The sequence below is a fragment of the Salvelinus namaycush genome, chromosome 22, assembly GCF_016432855.1.
Source record: "Salvelinus namaycush isolate Seneca chromosome 22, SaNama_1.0, whole genome shotgun sequence".
Classification (NCBI taxonomy): Eukaryota; Metazoa; Chordata; class Actinopteri; order Salmoniformes; family Salmonidae; genus Salvelinus; species Salvelinus namaycush.
In genome coordinates this window covers 34,407,398-34,429,307 of record NC_052328.1, presented here as the reverse complement: position 1 = coordinate 34,429,307, position 21,910 = coordinate 34,407,398, and the positions used below count along the sequence as shown (strand labels likewise).

The following is a 21,910-nucleotide window of genomic DNA, read 5'->3' as shown; positions in this document are numbered from 1 at the left end:
CTAACCACACTGTTAGCCCTAATGTCTAACCACACTATTAGCCCTAATGTCTAACCCTAACCTTAACCCCACTGTTAGCCCTAATGTCTAACCCTAACCTTAACCACACTGTTAGCCCTAATGTCTAACCCTAACCTTAACCACACTGTTAGCCCTAATGTCTAACCACACTGTTAGCCCTAATGTCTAACCCTAACCTTAACCCCACTGTTAGCCCTAATGTCTAACCCTAACCTTAACCACACTGTTAGCCCTAATGTCTAACCCTAACCTTAACCACACTGTTAGCCCTAATGTCTAACCACACTGTTAGCCCTAATGTCTAACCCTAACCTTAACCACACTGCTAACCCTAATGCCTAACCCTAACCTTAACCACACTGTTAGCCCTAATGTCTAACCCTAACCCTAACCACACTGTTAGCCCTAATGCCTAACCCTAACCTTAAATTAAGAACAAAAAGCTTTTTTTAAATGGATTTTTATGACATACAATTTTGTCTTGGCAGCTAGACTATCTAGTGGAAATCGCTCAGTTCGTCTACAAGGGCAACAATTTGTGACAATAAACGTCAACGTGCACCAGAATCTCAAGACTGGTGTAGAGGTTAACAGTGGCTGCTATATATACACCACCCCAGTATGGGTAACAGTGGCTGCTATATATACACCACCCCAGTATGGGTAACAGTGGCTGCTATATATACACCACCCCAACATGGGCAACAGTGGCTGCTATATATACACCACCCCAGTATGGTTAACAGTGGCTGCTATATATACACCACCCCAGTATGGTTAACAGTGGCTGCTATATATACACCACCCCAGCATGGGTAACAGTGGCTGCTATATATACACCACCCCAGCATGGGTAACAGTGGCTGCTATATATACACCACCCCAGCATGGGTAACAGTGGCTGCTATATATACACCACCCCAGTATGGGTAACAGTGGCTGCTATATATACACCACCCCAGTATGGGTAACAGTGGCTGCTATATATACACCACCCCAGTATGGGTAACAGTGGCTGCTATATATACACCACCCCAACATGGGTAACAGTGGCTGCTATATATACACCACCCCAACATGGGTAACAGTGGCTGCTATATATACACCACCCCAACATGGGTAACAGTGGCTGCTATATATACACCACCCCAGCATGGTTAACAGTGGCTGCTATATATACACCACCCCAGTATGGTTAACAGTGGCTGCTATATATACACCACCCCAGTATGGTTAACAGTGGCTGCTATATAAAGACCACCCCAGCATGGGTAACAGTGGCTGCTATATATACACCACCCCAGCATGGTTAACAGTGGCTGCTATATATACACCTCCCCAGCATGGTTAACAGTGGCTGCTATATATACACCACCCCAGTATGGTTAACAGTGGCTGCTATATATACACCACCCCAGTATGGGTAACAGTGGCTGCTATATATACACCACCCCAACATGGGTAACAGTGGCTGCTATATATACACCACCCCAACATGGGTAACAGTGGCTGCTATATATACACCACCCCAGTATGGGTAACAGTGGCTGCTATATATACACCACCCCAGCATGGTTAACAGTGGCTGCTATATATACACCACCCCAGCATGGGTAACAGTGGCTGCTATATAAAGACCACCCCAGCATGGGTAACAGTGGCTGCTATATATACACCACCCCAGCATGGGTAACAGTGGCTGCTATATATACACCACCCCAGCATGGGTAACAGTGGCTGCTATATATACACCACCCCAACATGGGTAACAGTGGCTGCTATATATACACCACCCCAGTATGGGTAACAGTGGCTGCTATATATACACCACCCCAACATGGGTAACAGTGACTGCTATATATACACCACCCCAACATGGGTAACAGTGGCTGCTACATAAAGACCACCCCAGCATGGGTAACAGTGGCTGCTATATATACACCACCCCAACATGGGTAACAGTGGCTGCTATATATACACCACCCCAGCATGGGTAACAGTGGCTGCTATATATACACCACCCCAGCATGGTTAACAGTGGCTGCTATATATACACCACCCCAGCATGGGTAACAGTGGCTGCTATATATACACCACCCCAGCATGGTTAACAGTGGCTGCTATATATACACCACCCCAGTATGGGTAACAGTGGCTGCTATATATACACCACCCCAGCATGGGTAACAGTGGCTGCTATATATACACCACCCCAGCATGGGTAACAGTGGCTGCTATATATACACCACCCCAGTATGGGTAACAGTGGCTGCTATATAAAGACCACCCCAGCATGGGTAACAGTGGCTGCTATATATACACCACCCCAGCATGGGTAACAGTGGCTGCTATATATACACCACCCCAACATGGGTAACAGTGGCTGCTATATATACACCACCCCAACATGGGTAACAGTGGCTGCTATATATACACCACCCCAGCATGGTTAACAGTGGCTGCTATATATACACCACCCCAGTATGGGTAACAGTGGCTGCTATATATACACCACCCCAGTATGGGTAACAGTGGCTGCTATATATACACCACCCCAGCATGGGTAACAGTGGCTGCTATATATACACCACCCCAGCATGGGTAACAGTGGCTGCTATATATACACCACCCCAGTATGGGTAACAGTGGCTGCTATATATACACCACCCCAGTATGGTTAACAGTGGCTGCTATATATACACCACCCCAGCATGGGTAACAGTGGCTGCTATATATACACCACCCCAGTATGGTTAACAGTGGCTGCTATATATACACCACCCCAGCATGGTTAACAGTGGATGCTATATATACACCACCCCAGTATGGGTAACAGTGGCTGCTATATATACACCACCCCAGTATGGTTAACAGTGGCTGCTATATATACACCACCCCAGTATGGGTAACAGTGGCTGCTATATATACACCACCCCAGTATGGGTAACAGTGGCTGCTATATATACACCACCCCAGCATGGGTAACAGTGGCTGCTATATATACACCACCCCAGCATGGGTAACAGTGGCTGCTATATATACACCACCCCAGTATGGTTAACAGTGGCTGCTATATATACACCACCCCAGCATGGGTAACAGTGGCTGCTATATATACACCACCCCAGCATGGTTAACAGTGGCTGCTATATATACACCACCCCAGTATGGGTAACAGTGGCTGCTATATATACACCACCCCAGTATGGGTAACAGTGGCTGCTATATATACACCACCCCAGCATGGGTAACAGTGGCTGCTATATATACACCACCCCAGCATGGTTAACAGTGGTTGCTATATATACACCACCCCAGCATGGTTAACAGTGGCTGCTATATATACACCACCCCAGTATGGGTAACAGTGGCTGCTATATATACACCACCCCAGTATGGGTAACAGTGGCTGCTATATATACACCACCCCAGCATGGTTAACAGTGGCTGCTATATATACACCACCCCAGTATGGGTAACAGTGGCTGCTATATATACACCACCCCAGCATGGGTAACAGTGGCTGCTATATATACACCACCCCAGTATGGTTAACAGTGGCTGCTATATATACACCACCCCAGCATGGGTAACAGTGGCTGCTATATATACACCACCCCAGTATGGGTAACAGTGGCTGCTATATATACACCACCCCAGTATGGGTAACAGTGGCTGCTATATATACACCACCCCAGTATGGGTAACAGTGGCTGCTATATATACACCACCCCAGCATGGGTAACAGTGGCTGCTATATATACACCACCCCAGTATGGGTAACAGTGGCTGCTATATATACACCACCCCAGTATGGTTAACAGTGGCTGCTATATATACACCACCCCAGTATGGTTAACAGTGGCTGCTATATATACACCACCCCAGCATGGGTAACAGTGGCTGCTATATATACACCACCCCAGCATGGGTAACAGTGGCTGCTATATATACACCACCCCAGTATGGTTAACAGTGGCTGCTATATATACACCACCCCAGCATGGGTAACAGTGGCTGCTATATATACACCACCCCAGCATGGGTAACAGTGGCTGCTATATATACACCACCCCAGCATGGGTAACAGTGGCTGCTATATATACACCACCCCATCATGGGTAACAGTGGCTGCTATATATACACCACCCCAGTATGGGTAACAGTGGCTGCTATATATACACCACCCCAGTATGGTTAACAGTGGCTGCTATATATACACCACCCCAGTATGGGTAACAGTGGCTGCTATATATACACCACCCCAGCATGGGTAACAGTGGCTGCTATATATACACCACCCCAGCATGGTTAACAGTGGCTGCTATATGTACACCACCCCAGTATGGTTAACAGTTGCTGCTATATATACACCACCCCAGTATGGGTAACAGTGGCTGCTATATATACACCACCCCAGCATGGGTAACAGTGGCTGCTATATATACACCACCCCAGTATGGTTAACAGTGGCTGCTATATATACACCACCCCAGCATGGGTAACAGTGGCTGCTATATATACACCACCCCAGCATGGGTAACAGTGGCTGCTATATATACACCACCCCAGTATGGGTAACAGTGGCTGCTATATATACACCACCCCAGTATGGGTAACAGTGGCTGCTATATATACACCACCCCAGCATGGGTAACAGTGGCTGCTATATATACACCACCCCAGCATGGTTAACAGTGGTTGCTATATATACACCACCCCAGCATGGTTAACAGTGGCTGCTATATATACACCACCCCAGTATGGGTAACAGTGGCTGCTATATATACACCACCCCAGTATGGGTAACAGTGGCTGCTATATATACACCACCCCAGCATGGTTAACAGTGGCTGCTATATATACACCACCCCAGTATGGGTAACAGTGGCTGCTATATATACACCACCCCAGCATGGGTAACAGTGGCTGCTATATATACACCACCCCAGTATGGTTAACAGTGGCTGCTATATATACACCACCCCAGCATGGGTAACAGTGGCTGCTATATATACACCACCCCAGTATGGGTAACAGTGGCTGCTATATATACACCACCCCAGTATGGGTAACAGTGGCTGCTATATATACACCACCCCAGTATGGGTAACAGTGGCTGCTATATATACACCACCCCAGCATGGGTAACAGTGGCTGCTATATATACACCACCCCAGTATGGGTAACAGTGGCTGCTATATATACACCACCCCAGTATGGTTAACAGTGGCTGCTATATATACACCACCCCAGTATGGTTAACAGTGGCTGCTATATATACACCACCCCAGCATGGGTAACAGTGGCTGCTATATATACACCACCCCAGCATGGGTAACAGTGGCTGCTATATATACACCACCCCAGTATGGTTAACAGTGGCTGCTATATATACTCCACCCCAGCATGGGTAACAGTGGCTGCTATATATACACCACCCCAGCATGGGTAACAGTGGCTGCTATATATACACCACCCCAGCATGGGTAACAGTGGCTGCTATATATACACCACCCCATCATGGGTAACAGTGGCTGCTATATATACACCACCCCAGTATGGGTAACAGTGGCTGCTATATATACACCACCCCAGTATGGTTAACAGTGGCTGCTATATATACACCACCCCAGTATGGGTAACAGTGGCTGCTATATATACACCACCCCAGCATGGGTAACAGTGGCTGCTATATATACACCACCCCAGCATGGTTAACAGTGGCTGCTATATGTACACCACCCCAGTATGGTTAACAGTGGCTGCTATATATACACCACCCCAGTATGGGTAACAGTGGCTGCTATATATACACCACCCCAGCATGGTTAACAGTGGCTGCTATATATACACCACCCCAGTATGGGTAACAGTGGCTGCTATATATACACCACCCCAGCATGGGTAACAGTGGCTGCTATATATACACCACCCCAGCATGGTTAACAGTGGCTGCTATATATACACCACCCCAGTATGGTTAACAGTGGCTGCTATATATACACCACCCCAGTATGGGTAACAGTGGCTGCTATATATACACCACCCCAGTATGGGTAACAGTGGCTGCTATATATACACCACCCCAGTATGGTTAACAGTGGCTGCTATATATACACCACCCCAGTATGGGTAACAGTGGCTGCTATATATACACCACCCCAGCATGGGTAACAGTGGCTGCTATATATACACCACCCCAGTATGGGTAACAGTGGCTGCTATATATACACCACCCCAGTATGGGTAACAGTGGCTGCTATATATACACCACCCCAGCATGGGTAACAGTGGCTGCTATATATACACCACCCCAGCATGGTTAACAGTGGCTGCTATATATACACCACCCCAGTATGGGTAACAGTGGCTGCTATATATACACAGTACCCCAGTATGGGTAACAGTGGCTGCTATATATACACCACCCCAGTATGGGTAACAGTGGCTGCTATATATACACCACCCCAGCATGGTTAACAGTGGCTGCTATATATACACCACCCCAGCATGGTTAACAGTGGCTGCTATATATACACCACCCAGCATGGTTAACAGTGGCTGCTATATATACACCACCCAGTATGGTTAACAGTGGCTGCTATATATACACCACCCCAGCATGGGTAACAGTGGCTGCTATATATACACCACCCCAGCATGGTTAACAGTGGCTGCTGCATATATATACACCACCCCAACATGGGTAACAGTGGCTGCTATATATATACCACCCCAGTATGGTTAACAGTGGCTGCTATATATACACCACCCCAGCATGGTTAACAGTGGCTGCTGCATATATATACACCACCCCAGTATGGGTAACAGTGGCTGCTATATATACACCACCCCAGTATGGGTAACAGTGGCTGCTATATATACACCACCCCAGCATGGGTAACAGTGGCTGCTATATATACACCACCCCAGTATGGGTAACAGTGGCTGCTATATATACACCACCCCAGTATGGGTAACAGTGGCTGCTATATATACACCACCCCAACATGGGTAACAGTGGCTGCTATATATACACCACCCCAGTATGGGTAACAGTGGCTGCTATATATACACCACCCCAGCATGGGTAACAGTGGCTGCTATATATACACCACCCCAGCATGGGTAACAGTGGCTGCTACATAAACACCACCCCAGCATGGGTAACAGTGGCTGCTATATATACACCACCCCAGCATGGGTAACAGTGGCTGCTATATATACACCACCCCAGTATGGGTAACAGTGGCTGCTATATATACACCACCCCAGCATGGGTAACAGTGGCTGCTATATATACACCACCCCAGCATGGGTAACAGTGGCTGCTACATAAACACCACCCCAGCATGGGTAACAGTGGCTGCTATATATACACCACCCCAGCATGGGTAACAGTGGCTGCTATATATACACCACCCCAGCATGGGTAACAGTGGCTGCTATATATACACCACCCCAGCATGGGTAACAGTGGCTGCTACATAAACACCACCCCAGTATGGGTAACAGTGGCTGCTATATATACACCACCCCAGCATGGGTAACAGTGGCTGCTATATATACACCACCCCAGTATGGGTAACAGTGGCTGCTATATATACACCACCCCAGTATGGGTAACAGTGGCTGCTATATATACACCACCCCAGCATGGGTAACAGTGGCTGCTATATATACACCACCCCAGCATGGGTAACAGTGGCTGCTATATATACACCACCCCAGTATGGGTAACAGTGGCTGCTATATATACACTGTTGGTACCAGCACTGTACCAATCTAGACCCCACTGCTATTCTGCATGTATATCCCCCTGTTGTTCACTACTATTCCTGTCTTAATAAAGTGACAATTATGGGGGGAAATATATATTATTATTGTTATTATAATATTATAATTAATTTTTTTACATTTGTTTGTTTTTCTTCTTCCAGTTGACAGAAGGAAGGATGAAGGCAGACCAGGATGCTCCTCCCCCCTCCCCCGGATTGGAGGGTTCGGCGATCCGATGTCGGGAAGTGTGTCGGTCGTACGGGAAACTCAAAGTCCTGAATAACCTCAACTTGACCGTGTCACAGGGACACATGTGAGTAAACCACACTGACATTACAACAAAATCACGCTTCATGTCCAAATAATATATAAGTAAGTTAATTGAGTGACACTATTAAGTTTTAGACTCTTTATGATGATTTGGACATGAAGCGCGAAAATACTAATATACTGTAGGTACCTTTGACTTGCATTGGATTTGTGCCACATTTGAAACAATGGCCAAGTAAACAAAACCAAAGCATGGATTGCTATCATACCTTGTCCATAGACTGCTTACAGGGTAAGGAACAGGGCCTGATTACTGAACGGGCAAGCAGGGCCCCAGGGCCCCCGTTTTTTTTTTGGGGGGGGGGGGTTGTGGGCCCTCTTGAGGTCACAAAATGTGTTTAAATGCAGGAAGTTAGCTGTTTTCCAGGACCCCAAATGCAGTAGTCCGGCCCTGGTAAGGAAACCAATATGTCATTTTTTTATTTGGGTCAACTATCCCTTTAAAGCCTAATGATAGTCTATATCTTTAACAAGTAAACAACATAATTGCATGCTTGCGTTGCGCACTTGCGTATGGTAAAATTTAGGCTTCACTTGGATTTTCACGTGAATCACGCATTGATGTCATTGGAAGTTTTATCCGAGTTACAATTAGGATTCAGACCATACTGAGTAATACAGGTAGCAATGCTATCATACTATCATACTGTCATACTATCATACTGTCATACTGTCATACTATCATACTGTCATACTATCATACTATCATACTGTCATACTATCATACTATCATACTATCTTACTGTCATACTATCCTACTGTCATACTATCCTACTGTCATACTGTCCTACTGTCATACTGTCATACTATCATACTATAGTACAGGGATATTCAACTCTGACCCTACGAGGCCTGGAACCTGCTGGTTTTCTGTTATACCTGATCATTAATTACACCCACCTGGTGTCCCAGGTCTAACTCTGTCCCTGACTAGAGGGGAACAATGACAAAAATGCAGTGGAACTGGCTTGGAGGTCCAGAGTTGAGTTTGAGGGCTATAGTAGATATCTATGGTTTAGCTCTTATGTCCATTTTTTTAACCCAACATTCTGTTCCCTCTTACCTTGCAGCTACGGCCTGCTGGGTCCGAGTGGATGTGGGAAGACCACGCTGTTGAAATGCATTCTGGGAACACTGAAGATCTCCCGAGGGCACATCAGCGTGTTGGGGAAGCCGCCCGCATTTCCTGGACACCAGGTCCCTGGGAGGATGGTGGGGTACATGCCACAGGTAAACTGTTACCTTATAGCTACACCACATACCACAGGTAAACTGTTACATTATATGTACACTACATACCACAGGTAAACAGTAGAACATACTCCACAGTATGTCCGTATTCACAAAGCGTCTTACTCGTGTTTAAGGGAGATGTTGTATGTTCAGATGAGCTTACCTCCTCAGCAGCTGCAGGAAGACAGCCTGTCGACAGGTGTGGCACAGATACAGTAGAAGAAGGAGACAGGTGTGGCACAGATACAGTAGAAGAAGGAGACAGGTGTGGCACAGATACAGTAGAAGAAGGAGACAGGTGTGGCACAGATACAGTAGAAGGAGACAGGTGTGGCACAGATACAGTAGAAGAAGGAGACAGGTGTGGCACAGATACAGTAGAAGGAGACAGGTGTGGCACAGATACAGTAGAAGAAGGAGACAGGTGTGGCACAGATACAGTAGAAGAAGGAGACAGGTGTGGCACAGATACAGTAGAAGGAGACAGGTGTGGCACAGATACAGTAGAAGAAGGAGACAGGTGTGGCACAGATACAGTAGAAGAAGGAGACAGGTGTGGCACAGATACAGTAGAAGAAGGAGACAGGTGTGGCACAGATACAGTAGAAGAAGGAGACAGGTGTGGCACAGATACAGTAGAAGGAGACAGGTGTGCCACAGATACAGTAGAAGGAGACAGGTGTGGCACAGATACAGTAGAAGGAGACAGGTGTGGCACAGATACAGTAGAAGGAGGAGACAGGTGTGGCACAGATACAGTAGAAGAAGGAGACAGGTGTGGCACAGATACAGTAGAAGGAGGAGACAGGTGTGGCACAGATACAGTAGAAGAAGGAGACAGGTGTGGCACAGATACAGTAGAAGAAGGAGACAGGTGTGGCACAGATACAGTAGAAGAAGGAGACAGGTGTGGCACAGATACAGTAGAAGAAGGAGACAGGTGTGGCACAGATACAGTAGAAGAAGGAGACAGGTGTGGCACAGATACAGTAGAAGAAGGAGACAGGTGTGGCACAGATACAGTAGAAGAAGGAGACAGGTGTGGCACAGATACAGTAGAAGAAGGAGACAGGTGTGGCACAGATACAGTAGAAGAAGGAGACAGGTGTGGCACAGATACAGTAGAAGGAGACAGGTGTGGCACAGATACAGTAGAAGAAGGAGACAGGTGTGGCACAGATACAGTAGAAGAAGGAGACAGGTGTCTCGATGGATGTATAAATCTGAAGCATTCGTTTAGAACTTCTTCTCACCACCAAATTTGATGAGAGGAAGTCCAGTGGCGGGAAGTGGGAGATGGAGCTAGATGAAACTTGGCCGACATTCTGCTAATTACTCATTGATGAAACATTCGATCTCAATACAGTTTTCTGTTCTCAAAACTAGAAGCTGTTATGAATAGAGGACAGACTTTTATAGGTTTGACATGTTCTAAAAGTTTTTTAAAATGTTGTTTAAGAGTGCAAGGGCGAATTGAGATATGCGGAACGCCATGGTAACTAGATTAGATGTGTATTTTCACCCGCTAGCCAATCAGTTACTTAGGAATAGAGTCATAGCCGGGGTGTGTCATCCTCCATGGTCCTTGGTTAAGGTTAGGGTTAATGTTAGGGTTCGGGTTCGGGTTAGGTAAGGGTTAAGGTTAGGGTAAGGGTAGTGGTTACGGTTAAGGTTAAGGTAAGGGGTTAGGGGTTAAGGTTAAAGGGACATTTAAAAAAAAATCAACTTGGGCCTTCTGAGTGGCGCAGTGGTCGAAGGTGTCACTACAGACCCTGGTCCAATCCTAGGCTGTGTCGCAGCTGGGCCGCGACCGGGAGACCCATGAGGCGGCGCACAATTGGCCCAGCATCGTCCGTGTTAGGGGAGGGTTTGGCCGGCCGGGATGTCCTTGTCCCGTCACGATCTAGCGACTCCTTGTGGCGGGCCGGGCGCAGTGCAAGCTGACTTCGGTCGCCAGCTGGACGGTGTTTCCTCCGACACATTGGTGCGGCTGGCTTCCGGGTTAAGCGAGCAGTGTGTCAAAAAGCAGTGCGTCTTGGCGGGGTCGTGTTTCGGAGGATGCATGACTCTCGACCTTCGCCTCTCCCGAGTCCATACAGGAGTTGCATCGATGGGACTAGACTGTAACTACCAAATGGATATCACGAGATTGGGGAGAAAAAGGGGTTAAAAAGTACACCAATTTAATACTTTTAAAAAAAATGTCCACTTCATGTTCATCATCTCCAGCACCACCCCAACATCAACATATGTTAAAATGGAGAGTTTCTATGTTTTGTAGTAAAAAAATAGAGGAAGATAAGTGTTTTCAATGACATCATCGGTGTGCATCATGTGATTTTAGCCAATTATGAGCAGGCATTGCCTAGTAATTGTCTACTAATTGTCTACTTATCTTCCTCTATCTTTTTTACTACAAATCATAGAAACGCGCCATTTTCACATATGTTGATGTTGGGGTGGTGCTGGTGATGATGAATTTGAATTTGAGACATTTAAGGGAAGGTTAGGGGGTAGAGGTTAGGGTTGGGGTTAAGGTTAGGGTTATGGTTTAGGGTGGGGATGTCCCAAGGATCCCGGATAGCACTGACCCTTCCCCCATGGTACAGAAGAGGTATCTCGTGTTACTGGCCTGCTGTACTAGACTTCTAACTTTGGCTGGGCATGAGACTCTCCTTTTCACTTAAATGAAACCTGGGCATAAGCAGCACAGCTCCGCAAGAGGTTCACGCTGCTCAGCGTAAAATTACCTTCTGGTTCTATTATCAAGATTTCAACTAACAGCTCACAGCCGAACACTTGATTAACACAACACATACCATGACATAACATTGTGTTCTTCTTTAGGACCTGGCGTTGTACAATGAGTTTTCTATCAGTGACACTCTGACGTTCTTCGGACGGATCCACGGCCTGTCATCTACGGACACCCAGGCACGCATGGACTTCCTGGTGGACTTCCTGGACCTACCTCACAACAGCAGCCTGGTTGGAAAACTCAGGTAATTAGAGTTGCAAAATTCCAGTATCTTTCCCAAAGTTCCCAGGATTTCCAGAAACCTTTCCTTCAGCTTTCGGAGCATTGTTAACTTGATGCCATTTTATTTACGAGCTGGAATAGATCATACTCCATGCTAGCTCCTTTTAAAATAAACAACTTTACATATACAACAGGGTGGTTCCACTAAATAAGTGCCTTTCGCGTCCCTTTGATATTTATATTTTAAGTACAAGTTGTGCACCAATATTGAATTTTAAAAGCCTGTGATATCAAATTAAGTGTGTTTTAATATAGACCACATACATTTTTAATATGAATAAAGGCATACTAATGTGCCATAATTCTGCATTGTGACATGTCCCTCCGTCAACCCTAGGAAGATGTTAACCCACTTAACCCCAGCATTTCTCCAAGTTTCACCATCATTGTAAAGTCCTAGTTATGTTGTTGTTCTGGCAGTCATTTCTGGAGATTATTATTTATTTAATGTGTTTAGTGATTCATTTACTTCTGTCCCTCATTTTAAGGTCAACCTTGTTACGTGAACTGACCTCTTTTAATATAGTGAAACTATTTATTTTTAAATATATTTTTTTCAAAATAATCATTGAACATCTAATAGTCAAATCACAGAGTAAAAACAGGTGAGCTGTTTCTACTCTTTTTATCCGTTCTGGTGTTTTGTGGTGGGAAACGGCTTGGCAGCAAGACTTTGGGGTGACCATCGCTAATTGTGAATGGGAAACTATTCCCATTAATGGCCAGAAAATTATGATATTCCATTTAAAATTATAAATAAATTACAAACTACACTTGTCCCAAATATAAGCAGCACTTGGTACTTATGCACATGGCTTCTGATACTGTCCTGTAGTTAATGACTTCGGGAAAAGAGGTGGAAAGGGACATTTCAAACATTTTGGGCTCTCCAGTTGGTCTATAGGGGGTTTTAATCTCCTTCCCCTGTGCCTAGACTATGGCTCTGTCCCAAATGGGACCATATCCCCAGTATAGTGCACTACATTTGACTAGTAGTGCACTATATAGGAAATAGGGTGCCGTTTGGCACTCAGTATATCTCACTTTGATCTGGGGGAAAAGTAGGCTACAACCAGAGAGATAGAAAGAGAAGGAAACTGTTTCCCCCTGAGGAGGTTTATGTTTGTGTGTCACGGGCTTCTGTCATGTAAAAATGCTGTGGAGTCAGCCGGCCCTGTCTGAAACGAGGTAGGCGTTATGCAACAGACATTTGTCAAGCTGTCAATGCCGAAAAGAAGGCTCCCTCACTTCCATCAAAACAACTCCTCAATGATTGCTTATTACTCTTAGATGTAAGAGTAAGAGTACACAGCAAACTGGCCAGTGTTGCCTGGCGTTGATTATTCAGTGTAACATTTCTAGTGTTGATTCAGGAGTTAAATTAACACTCGGTGGTGTTCAATAACCCCAGTTTTGGTGTTAATAATCAGAGTTGCTGAAATGGTTGTTCCAGTTTATTGCTTTAGGTAGTCTGATATTTTAGTCTTCCCACCTCTGGCAGTCATTCACAATGCAGGTTGTAGGTGAATAAAAATTCAAAATGTTGGATATCCCCTGCTCTGGCTGGATTTCAATAGGAATGACACATCACTTTGCAAGCCAGCATAATGTGACTTGCAGAACTTGATGTGGCCTGTAAACCATGAGTTGTAGGCCACTCTATTAGGGTAAAATTAGGCCTCCAAAATAAGGCATTAAGAAATATGTATTGTATTGTCTTAAAGGGATACTTCAGGATTTTGGCAGAGGCCCTTTACGTTTTTATGTCTCTGTGTCCAGTATGAAGGAAGTTAGAGGTAGTTTTGCGAGCCACTAGCATTAGCACAATGACTGGAAATCTATGGGAATCTACTAGCATTGTCAAAATGCCAAAGTATCCCTTTAAATAATTTGTATTTAATGACAGCATATTCACTTAGGACAGGGATGGGCAACTGGCAGCCCATGTGGATTAACAGTTCTTCACTTCAATCAATCAATCAATCAAATGTATTTATAAAGCCCTTCTTACTTCAGCTGATGTCACAAAGTGCTCTACAGAAACCCAGCCTAAAACCCCAAACAGCAAGCAATGCAGGTGTAGAAGCACAGTGGCTAGGAAAAACTCCCTAGAAAGGCCAGGACCTAGGAAGAAACCTAGAGAGGAACCAAGCTATGAGGGGTGGTCAGTCCCAGTATCCTGTCTGTACAGAACCAACAGCTCTCTGTCCTGTGTGTGTGTGTGTGTGTGTGTGTGTGTGTGTGTGTGTGTGTGTGTGTGTGTGTGTGTGTGTGTGTGTGTGTGTGTGTGTGTGTGTGTGTGTGTGTGTGTGTGTGTGTGTGTGTGTGTGTGTGTGTGTGTGTGTGTGTGTGTGTGTTTACAGCGGAGGGCAGAAACGGAGGGTGTCTCTAGGAGCAGCCTTACTTCAAAACCCCCAGTTATTGATTCTGGATGAACCCACAGTCGGGGTGGACCCTGTGCTGAGAGCCAAGTATGTACTGGACACCCGCACACACACTCATCCAACCAAAACCAAACTGTGAAAACCCAACTATTCTACCCAACCTCATGCCTTCAAAGACCAGTCTCACACCTTTGAGTGCTGATCTAGGATCAGATCCCTCCTCTTATTCATTAGGATTTAAAAGGATAAATTGATCCTAGACCAGCACTCTGAGATGTTTCATGGATAAAGAAAACCCAACCAGGTCATTGTTTCCCAGGTAACCCAGGCAGGTCATCAGGCTAAGACTGCATCCCAGATGGCCCCTTATTCCCTATGTGGTGAACTACTTTAGACCGGGGCCCCAGAGGGTGCCTTTTGGTGGCCCAGAGGGTGCCTTTTGGGGGCCCAGAGGGTGCCTTTTGGTGGCCCAGAGGGTGCCTTTTGGGGGTCCAGAGGGTGCCTTTTGGTGGCCCAGAGGGTGCCTTTTGGTGGCCCATATGGTGCCTTTTGGGGCTCCAGAGGGTGCCTTTTGGGGGTCCAGAGGGTGCCTTTTGGGGGTCCAGAGGGTGCCTTTTGGGGGCCCATATGGTGCCTTTTGGGGGTCCAGAGGGTGCCTTTTGGGGCCCCAGAGGGTGCCTTTTGGGGGTCCAGAGGGTGCCTTTTGGGGGCCCATATGGTGCCTTTTGGGGGTCCAGAGGGTGCCTTTTGGTGGTCCATGGGGGTGCTTTTTGAGGGCCCATAGGGTGCCTTTTGGGGGTCCAGAGGGTGCCTTTTGGGGCCCAGAGGGTGCCTTTTGGTGGCTCAGAGGGTGCCTTTTGGGGGCCCAGAGGGTGCCTTTTGGCGGCCCAGAGGGTGCCTTTTGGTGGCCCAGAGGGTGCCTTTTGGGGGCCCAGAGGGTGCCTTTTGGGGGTCCAGAGGGTGCCTTTTGGGGGCCCAGAGGGTGCCTTTTGGTGGCCCAGAGGGTGCCTTTTGGGGGCCCATATGGTGCCTTTTGGGGGCCCAGAGGGTGCCTTTTGGTGGCCCAGAGGGTGCCTTTTGGGGGCCCAGAGGGTGCCTTTTGGGGGCCCAGAGGGTGCCTTTTGGGGGTCCAGAGGGTGCCTTTTGGGGGCCCAGAGGGTGCCTTTTGGGGGTCCAGAGGGTGCCTTTTGGGGGCCCATATGGTGCCTTTTGGGGGTCCAGAGGGTGCCTTTTGGTGGTCCATGGGGGTGCTTTTTGAGGGCCCATAGGGTGCCTTTTGGGGGCTCAGAGGGTGCCTTTTGTGGGCCCAGAGGGTGCCTTTTGGGGGCTCAGAGGGTGCCTTTTGTGGGCCAATAGGATGTTGCCCTTAAACTGAGTTGTGTCATGTGTCCCTGTAGGATCTGGCAGCATCTAGTAGAGATTGTGAAAACTGGAAAAGTATCAGTCGTCATCACCACTCACTACATCGAGGAGGCCAGGCAAGCCAATGTGGTAAAATACAGTCTATATACATGATAACTACCTACTGATAGACACTACATAGAGGAGGCCAGGCAAGCCAATGTGGTAAGATACAGTCTATATACATGGACAACTACCTACTGATAGACACTACATAGAGGAGGCCAGGCAAGCCAATGTGGTAAGATACAGTCTATATACATGGACAACTACCTACTGATAGACAACTACCAACTGATAGACAGCTACCTACTGATAGACAACTACCTACTGATAGGCAACTACCTACTGATACTGATAGACAACTACCTACTGATAGACAACTACCTACTGATAGACAACTACCTACTGATAGACAACTACCTACTGATAGACAACTACCAACTGATAGACAACTACCTACTGATAAACAACTACTTACTGATAGACAACAACCTACTGATAGACAACCTCCTACTGATAGACAACTACCTACTGATAGACAACTACCAACTGATAGACAACTACCAACTGATAGACAACTACCTACTGATAAACAACTACCTACTGATAGACAACAACCTACTGATAGACAACTACCTACTGATAGACAACTACCTACTGATAGACAACTACCTACTGATAGACAACTACCTACTGATAGACAACTACCTACTGATAGACAACTACCTGTTGATACTGATAGACAACCTCCTACTGATAGACAACTACCTACTGATACTGATAAACAACTACCTACTGATAGACAACTACCTACTGATACTGATAAACAACTACCTACTGATAGACAACTACCTACTGATAGACAACTACCTACTGATAGACAACTACCTACTGATAGACAACTACCTGTTGATACTGATAGACAACTACCTACTGATAGACAACTACCTCCTGATAGACAACTACCTAATGATAGGCAACTACCTACTGATAGACAACTACCTACTGATAGACAAATACCTACTGATAGACAACTACCTACTGATAGACAACTATCTGTTGATACTGATAGACAACTACCTACTGATAGACAACTACCTGTTGATACTGATAGACAACCTCCTACTGATAGACAACTACCCGTTGATACTGATAGACAACCTCCTACTGATAGACAACTACCTGTTGATACTGATAGACAACTACCTACTGATAGACAACTACCTACTGATAGACAACTACCTGTTGATACTGATAGACAACTACCTACTGATAGACAACTACCTCCTGATAGACAACTACCTACTGATAGACAACTACCTACTGATAGACAACTACCTAATGATAGGCAACTACCTACTGATAGACAACTACCTAATGATAGGCAACTACCTACTGATAGACAACTACCTGTTGATACTGATAGACAACTACCTACTGATAAACAACTACCTCCTGATAGACAACTACCTACTGATAGACAACTACCTACTGATAGACAACTACCTAATGATAGGCAACTACCTACTGATAGACAACTACCTAATGATAGACAACTACCTCCTGATAGACAACTACCTACTGATAGACAACTACCTACTGATAAACAACTACCTACTGATAAACAACTGCCTACTGATAGACAACTACCTACTGATAGACAACTACCTACTGATAGACAACTACCTACTGAGAGACAAATACCTACTGATAGACAACTACCTACTGATAGACAACTACCTACTGATAGACAACTACCTACTGATAGACAACTACCTACTGATAAACAACTACCTACTGATAGACAACTACCTACTGATAGACAACTACCTACTGATAGACAACTACCTACTGATAGACAACTACCTACTGATAGACAACTACCTACTGATAGACAACTACCTACTGATAGGCAACTACCTACTGATAGACAACTACCTACTGATAGACAACTACCTACTGATAGACAAATACCTACTGATAGACAACTACCTACTGATAGACAACTACCTACTGATACTGATAGACAACTACCTACTGATAGACAACTACCTACTGATAGACAACTACCTACTAATAGACAACTACCTACTGATAGACAACTACCTACTGATAGACAACTACCTACTGATAGACAACTACCTACTGATAGACAATTACCTGTTGATACTGATAGACAACTACCTACTGATAGACAACTACCTACTGATAGACAAATACCTACTGATAGACAACTACCTACTGATAGACAACTACCTACTGATAGACAACTACCTACTGATAGACAACTACCTACTGATAGACAACTACCTACTGATAGACAACCTCCTGATAGACAACTACCTACTGATAGACAACTACCTACTGATAGACAACTACCTACCTACTGATAGACAACTACCTACTGATAGACAACTACCTACTGATAGACAACTACCTACTGATAGACAACTACCTACTGATAGACAACTACCTACCTACTGATAGACAACTACCTACTGATAGACAACTACCTACTGATAGACAACTACCTACTGATAGACAACTACCTACCTACTGATAGACAACTACCTACCTACTGATAGACAACTACCTACCTACTGATAGACAACTACCTACCTACTGATAGACAACTACCTACCTACTGATAGACAACTACCTACCTACTGATAGACAACTACCTACTGATAGACAACTACCTACTGATAGACAACTACCTACCTACTGATAGACAACTACCTACCTACTGATAGACAACTACCTACCTACTGATAGACAACTACCTACTGATAGACAACTACCTACTGATAGACAACTACCTACTGATAGACAACTACCTACTGATAGACAACTACCTACTGATAGACAACTACCTACCTACTGATAGACAACTACCTACTGATAGACAACTACCAACTGATAGGCAACTACCTACTGATAGACAACTACCTACTGATACTGATAGACAACTACCTACTGATAGACAACTACCTACTGATAGACAACTACCTACTAATAGACAACTACCTACTGATAGACAACTACCTACTGATAGACAACTACCTACTGATAGACAACTACCTACTGATAGACAACTACCTACTGATAGACAACTACCTACCTACTGATAGACAACTACCTACTGATAGACAACTACCTACTGATAGACAACTACCTACTGATAGACAACTACCTACTGATAGACAACTACCTACTGATACTGATAGACAACTACCTACTGATAGACAACTACCTACTGATAGGCAACGACCTACTGATAGACAACTACCTACTAATAGACAACTACCTACTGATACTGATAGACAACTACCTACTGATAGACAACTACCAACTGATAGACAACTACCTACCTACTGATAGACAACTACCAACTGATAGGCAACTACCTACTGATAAACAACTACCTACTGATAGACAACTACCTGTTGATACTGATAGACAACTACCTACTGATAGACAACTACCTACTGATAGACAACTACCTGTTGATACTGATAGACAACCTCCTACTGATAGACACCTACCTGTTGATACTGATAGACAACTACCTACTGATAGACAACTACCTACTGATAGACAACTACCTACCTACTGATAGACAACTACCTACTGATAGACAACTACCTACTGATAGACAACTACCAACTGATAGGCAACTACCAACTGATAGACAACTACCTACTGATAGACAACTACCTACTGATAGACAAATACCTACCTACTGATAGACAACTACCTACTGATAGACAACTACCTACTGATAGACAACCTCCTACTGATAGACAACTACCTACTGATAGACAACTACCTACCTACTGATAGACAACTACCTACCTACTAATAGACAACTACCTACTGATAGACAACTACCTACTGATAGACAACTACCTACTGATAGACAACTACCTACTGATAGACAACAACCTACTGATAGACAACTACCTACTGATACTGATAGACAACTACCTACTGATAGACAACTACCTACTAATAGACAACTACCTACTGATAGACAACTACCTACTGATAGACAACTACCTACTGATAGACAACTACCTACTGATAGACAACTACCTACTGATAGACAACTACCAACTGATAGGCAACTACCTACTGATAGACAACTACCTACTGATAGACAACTACCTACTGATAGACAACTACCTACCTACTGATAGACAACTACCTACTGATAGACAACTACCTACTGATAGACAACCTCCTACTGATAGACAACTACCTACTGATAGACAACTACCTACTGATAGACAACAACCTACTGATAGACAACTACCTACTGATACTGATAGACAACTACCTACTGATAGACAACTACCTACTGATAGACAACTACCTACTGATAGACAACTACCTACTGATAGACAACTACCTACTGATAGACAACTACCTACTGATAGACAACTACCTACTGATAGACAACTACCTACTAATAGACAACTACCTACTGATAGACAACTACCTACTGATAGACAACTACCTACTGATAGACAACTACCTACTGATAGACAACTACCTACTGATAGACAACTACCTACTGATACTGATAGACAACTACCTACTGATACTGATAGACAACTACCTACTGATAGACAACTACCTACTGATAGACAACTACCTACTGATAGACAACGACCTACTGATACTGATAGACAACTACCTACTGATACTGATAGACAACTACCTACTAATAGACAACTACCTACTGATAGACAACTACCTACTGATAGACAACTACCTACTGATAGACAACTACCTAATGATAGACAACTACCTACTGATAGACAACTACCTACTGATAGACAACTACCTACTGATAGACAACTACCTACTGATAGACAACTACCTACTGATAGACAACTACCTAATGATAGACAACTACCTACTGATAGACAACTACCTACTGATAGACAACTACCTACCTACGGATAGACAACTACCTACTGATAGACAGCTACCTACTAATAGACAACTCTCTATTCTATATACATGCCATATGTTTTCAGATCTGAGCAAACATTGGTCGTCTCTATACTGTCTCTATACACTATAACAGTCTCTATACTGGCTCTATACTCTATAACAGTCTCTATACTGGCTCTATACTCTATAACAGTCTCTATACTGTCTCTATACTCTACAACAGTCTCTATACTGTCTCTATACTCTATAACAGTCTCTATACTCTATAACAGTCTCTATACTGTCTCTATACTCTATAACAGTCTCCATACTGTCTCTATACTCTATAACAGTCTCTATACTGTCTCTATGCTCTACAACAGTCTCTATACTGTCTCTATACTCTATAACAGTCTCTATACTGTCTCTATACTCTATAACAGTCTCTATACTGTCTCTATACTCTATAACAGTCTCTATACTGTCTCTATACTCTACAACAGTCTCTATACTGTCTCTATACTCTACAACAGTCTCTCTACTGTCTCTATACTCTATAACAGGCTCTATACTGTCTCTATACTCTATAACAGTCTCTATACTCTATAACAGTCTCTATACTGTCTCTATACTCTATAACAGGCTCTATACTGTCTCTATACTCTATAACAGTCTCTATACTCTATAACAGTCTCTATACTGTCTCTATACTCTATAACAGTCTCTACACTGTCTCTATACTCTATAACAGTCTCTATACTGTCTCTATACTCTA

General features: G+C 44.6%; 1 protein-coding gene across 1 annotated transcript; it reads left to right on the top strand.

Annotated features, from left to right (window-relative positions):
• Nucleotides 1-7,979: 7,979 nt before the first annotated feature.
• On the top strand, nt 7,980-21,245 carry LOC120017858 (ABC transporter G family member 23-like). The gene is made up of 6 exons (XM_038960821.1): nt 7,980-8,116; nt 9,204-9,363; nt 12,214-12,368; nt 14,770-14,877; nt 16,188-16,281; nt 21,240-21,245. The coding sequence occupies exons 1-6, from the start codon at nt 7,980-7,982 to the stop codon at nt 21,243-21,245; spliced, it is 660 nt and encodes a 219-aa protein (XP_038816749.1).
• Nucleotides 21,246-21,910: the final 665 nt, after the last annotated feature.

What these genes read in the sequence shown, in the direction of transcription:
- LOC120017858 (XM_038960821.1), top strand. Translation starts at nt 7,980, where the DNA reads ATGAAGGCAGACCAGGATGCTCCTCCCCCCTCCCCCGGATTGGAGGGT. An exon ending in ACCGTGTCACAGGGACACAT is followed by an intron (nt 8,117 to 9,203) that starts GTGAGTAAACCA and finishes CTTACCTTGCAG; the next exon opens with CTACGGCCTGCTGGGTCCGA. An exon ending in AGCCTGGTTGGAAAACTCAG is followed by an intron (nt 12,369 to 14,769) that starts GTAATTAGAGTT and finishes GTGTGTTTACAG; the next exon opens with CGGAGGGCAGAAACGGAGGG.